Raw genomic sequence first — 3,897 nt, forward strand, 5'->3', positions numbered from 1 at the left:
ATAAGAAGATTAGAAAAAATATAGTGTATTATAATTTTGTTAGGAATATGTTTTTATTGTGTTTTGATTTCCTAATTAGAATAGGAAAAATCATAGACTTAAAATTGTAATTTGAAACGTAATTAAACTCAAAGTTCTAAATGAGAAATATAGTTTAATAAAAAATTAGAAAAAATAATATATATTATTATTTGATTAGGAATATTTTTTTTAACAATATGCCCGCTTGAATAGGAAAAAAGAATATACTGAAATTTTATTACGAAAAATTATTTAATAAAAAAATAAAAAATATAGTGTATTATAATTTTATTAGGATTTTTTTAAAATAATTGATAATAAATTGATTAGAAATAAAATTATTATATTAAAAAAAAATAGTTGGTAGAATTTTATTAGGAATCATTATGTTTTTATTGTATTTTGATTTTCTAATTAGAAAAGGAAAAAAAATAATATCATTGACTTAAAATTGTAACTTGAAACCTAATTAAACTCAAAGTTTTTATATACATGTGTCAAATTATTATTCGTTAATAAAACGCCATGTGCTGGATGTTGATTTGACAATAAAATTTATAATTAAATTACAACTGAAATAAATTGAAAAAATCTCTCTATTATCAGACAGAAGATTCAAACACTGATCATCGTGGATATTGTTTTGAAAATCAAATAATCCATCTCTATTATGTATGTTGTTTATTTACCAAAAAGCAATTATCGTATCAATTTATTAACGTCACCGCGAAAGAGGTACAAACTACTTAATTAGAATGGATATGATCGATAAGATAACACAATACTTTATGCAAAAAAAGATTGATGTAAATTTCATGCAATTCATAGTCAGTTCTGTAAAAACCAAAGCAATACAGCCACCATGCCAAAGATGTATGATCAATAATTGTGTAATTCAGACGTAATCATTAGGGTTGGGAAAACGGGCTGTTCGGTCCGGTTCGGTTCGAGTTTGTCAAGATTACGAGTCGAACCGAATCGAGCCTCAAAACTTTTCAATCTTCAAAATTTAGGTCTGAGTCCAGCTCGGTTCCAATCCCGAGCCGATCTCGATCTGTTCGTTTAAAATTTTTTTAAAAAATATTACAAAATTCAACAAATATAAATACCAAACAATCCAAATCCAACAAGATGTATATGTTAGGATTTTAATTTTTTCGAAAAATCTATAGGTACATACGAAAGAAAATGAACTTAATTCACGACGATTACAGGCTTCATCTGTCAGGTGAAATCACACCCAACAAGATGAAAAAAATGAGTTTATATAAGTGAAATGGGAGGAAATGCAAAGAAAGAAATCAAACGACTTAATATAATTAAGTCAAGAAGGAGAGAGGAATAACGACTTTAGGTCTTCGTCTCATTTTAATACACACTCATCGACTTAATAGAATTAAGTCAAGAAGGAGAGAGGAATAACGACTTTAGGTCTTCGTCTCATTTTAATATACTCTCATCTATTTTGACTCAAAACACACCTTAACTTATACGATAATTAAATAAATTATATTTTATATAATTAATTATCATTATAAAATTTAATAATATCATAATATAATTTTAATCACCACAATCATCTGTTACTTATCTATACTATAATATTTAGTATTATTATATGATAATTTAATTTTCAAAATTGTCCTTTCATTTATAATGGCTTCCTTTTAAACCATGTTTTGTTCTTTTAAAGCTTTAAGATCTCTAAAAATTAGGTTTTTAGAACAAGAGTTGGTATGATTTTTATGTACTTAGTTTTCTTATTGTTTTTTTTTTAATGTATTTTTAAATTTGTGCGTGTTATATGTTTATGAACTAAAACGTAAAAATTCTTTAATTGTTCTCTACATACTCACCCTTACATTACATACTCACTTTACATTACATAGTTATCTACATACAACTGTACTCATATATATATATATATATTATATACAAAAGCCCGCGAGCAGCGGGTCATTGAACATAGAGTGAGAGCTACTATTACGATATTTGAAAACCAGTTTGGCTTCATGTCTGGACGGTCAACCATGGAGGCAATCTTTCTTGTTAGGGACTTAATGGAGATGTATAGAAGCAGCAAAAAAGACTATCACATGGTGTTCATCGATCTAGAAAAGACGTATGATAGAGTCCATAGAAACATCCTTTGGTGGGCTTTGGTCGAGCAAGGGGTATCTAGTCAATATATCCACCTTATCCAAGATATGTATGAGGGGATACGGACTAGTGTCCCGACGAATGGAGGAGACACGCCTGATTTCCCAATCACCATTGGTTCATCAAGGCTCGGCTCTAAGTCCATATCTTTTCACCTTAGTGATGGATGTCCTGACTCGACATATCCATGATGGCATACCGTGATGTATGTTATTTGCAGATGATGTCATTTTGATAGATGAGAGCAGAGAGGGAGTAAATGAGAAGTTAGAGCTATGGAGGGAAACCTTAGAGTCGAAAGGTTTCAGGTCGAGTCGTAGTAAGATGGAATATATGCACTGTAACTTCGGTGGAGAAGGGAGAAGTCAGACTAGTATGATTCAGCTAGGAGGAGTGGATGTACCGAGGTGTGATAGGTTCTGATATCGAGGATTTATCCTACAAGAAGATGGAGAGGTTGACAGGGATGTCACCCACCGTATACAAGCAGAATGGGCAAAATGGAGAAGTGCAACAGGTATCTTGTGGATCGACATATGTCGAGTCGGCTAAAAGGAAAGTTCTATAGAACATCAGTGAGACCAACTATTCTATATGGGAGCAAATGTTGGCCGATAAAGAAATAACAAGAGCACAAGATTAAAGTGGCAGAGATGCAGATGTTAAGGTGGACGAGTGGACTTACTCTAAGGAATAAAGTCCGAAATGAGACTATAAAAAGCGATTTAAACGTTGCACCTATAGACTTTGATAAGAGAGGATAGACTTAGGTGGTTTGGACATGTGAGGCGTAGACCTAGAGAAGCTCCCATTCGAAAAGGTGAGAACATAGATATAGGAACAGAGAGGAGTGGGAGAGGGAGACCTAGACTCATGTGGGAGAGAGTAGTTAGAAAGGATTTAAAAATTTTAGATATTTCAGAAAACTTAGTAGTCGAGAGAGGAGAGTGGCGCCGTAGTATCCACGTAGATGACTTCTTATAGATAGTGTCATATAGTTAGAAAAGTTAGTTATAGGATATATCATTTCTCTATAAGGGATTGAAAAACTATGTATACGAATAGGAAGTATACTTTTATATTATATAGCATGATTTATTATATGCATTTGTATTATCGTATTTTATACATGATACTATTATTTGATTTATGATATGGCATGTGATCTACACATTGCCCTTGGACTTAAACGTGAGGATTCAAATAGCCGACTCCACTCGGTGGAATTGAGGCTGGTTGTTGTTGTTGTATACAAAAACCCGCGAGCAGCTCGGGACCGGCTCGGCCGAGCTCGCCAAAAGCTCGGGTTCGTCGATCCCTAGCCCAAAAAAGCCCGCTTTCTAAACGATCTTTATTTTTTTATCTGGGATCGCTCATTTTTCGAGCCGACCCCGAACTTTAAGCCCGTTTTTCCAACCTAATACCGATGTGTGCTTTAAAATATTTTTTATGTATTATTTTAAGATTAAAATTAATTATTTCCAACACATTGTGAAATGCTAATATTTGTTTTTATACATACACTTATATAAAAAAAATTTGTCAAATAGAATTAAGATACATCAATGATGGTGGCTTCCAAAGACTGATTTAAGAGGGATGATAATTTAAATTTTTTTTATTTAAATGGGAAAAAAAATAGTTTTTACTTTGAGCTCAAAGAATTATCCATATATTATAAAATTTTATCCTGGTAAGTGATAAAACTATCTTAAA

At 31.8% G+C, this 3,897-nt stretch overlaps 1 protein-coding gene across 1 annotated transcript; it reads left to right on the forward strand.

The window, feature by feature from the left end:
- Nucleotides 1–2,051: 2,051 nt before the first annotated feature.
- Nucleotides 2,052–2,698, forward strand: LOC139882253 (uncharacterized; the record flags this gene model as incomplete). The annotated part of the gene is made up of 3 exons (XM_071866611.1): nucleotides 2,052–2,298; nucleotides 2,402–2,482; nucleotides 2,598–2,698. Coding segments are annotated over exons 1-3 (429 nt in total), but the record flags the coding sequence as incomplete, so codon positions are not given.
- Nucleotides 2,699–3,897: the final 1,199 nt, after the last annotated feature.

The sequence above is a fragment of the Rutidosis leptorrhynchoides genome, unplaced genomic scaffold, assembly GCF_046630445.1.
Source record: "Rutidosis leptorrhynchoides isolate AG116_Rl617_1_P2 unplaced genomic scaffold, CSIRO_AGI_Rlap_v1 contig248, whole genome shotgun sequence".
Taxonomy (NCBI): domain Eukaryota; kingdom Viridiplantae; phylum Streptophyta; class Magnoliopsida; order Asterales; family Asteraceae; genus Rutidosis; species Rutidosis leptorrhynchoides.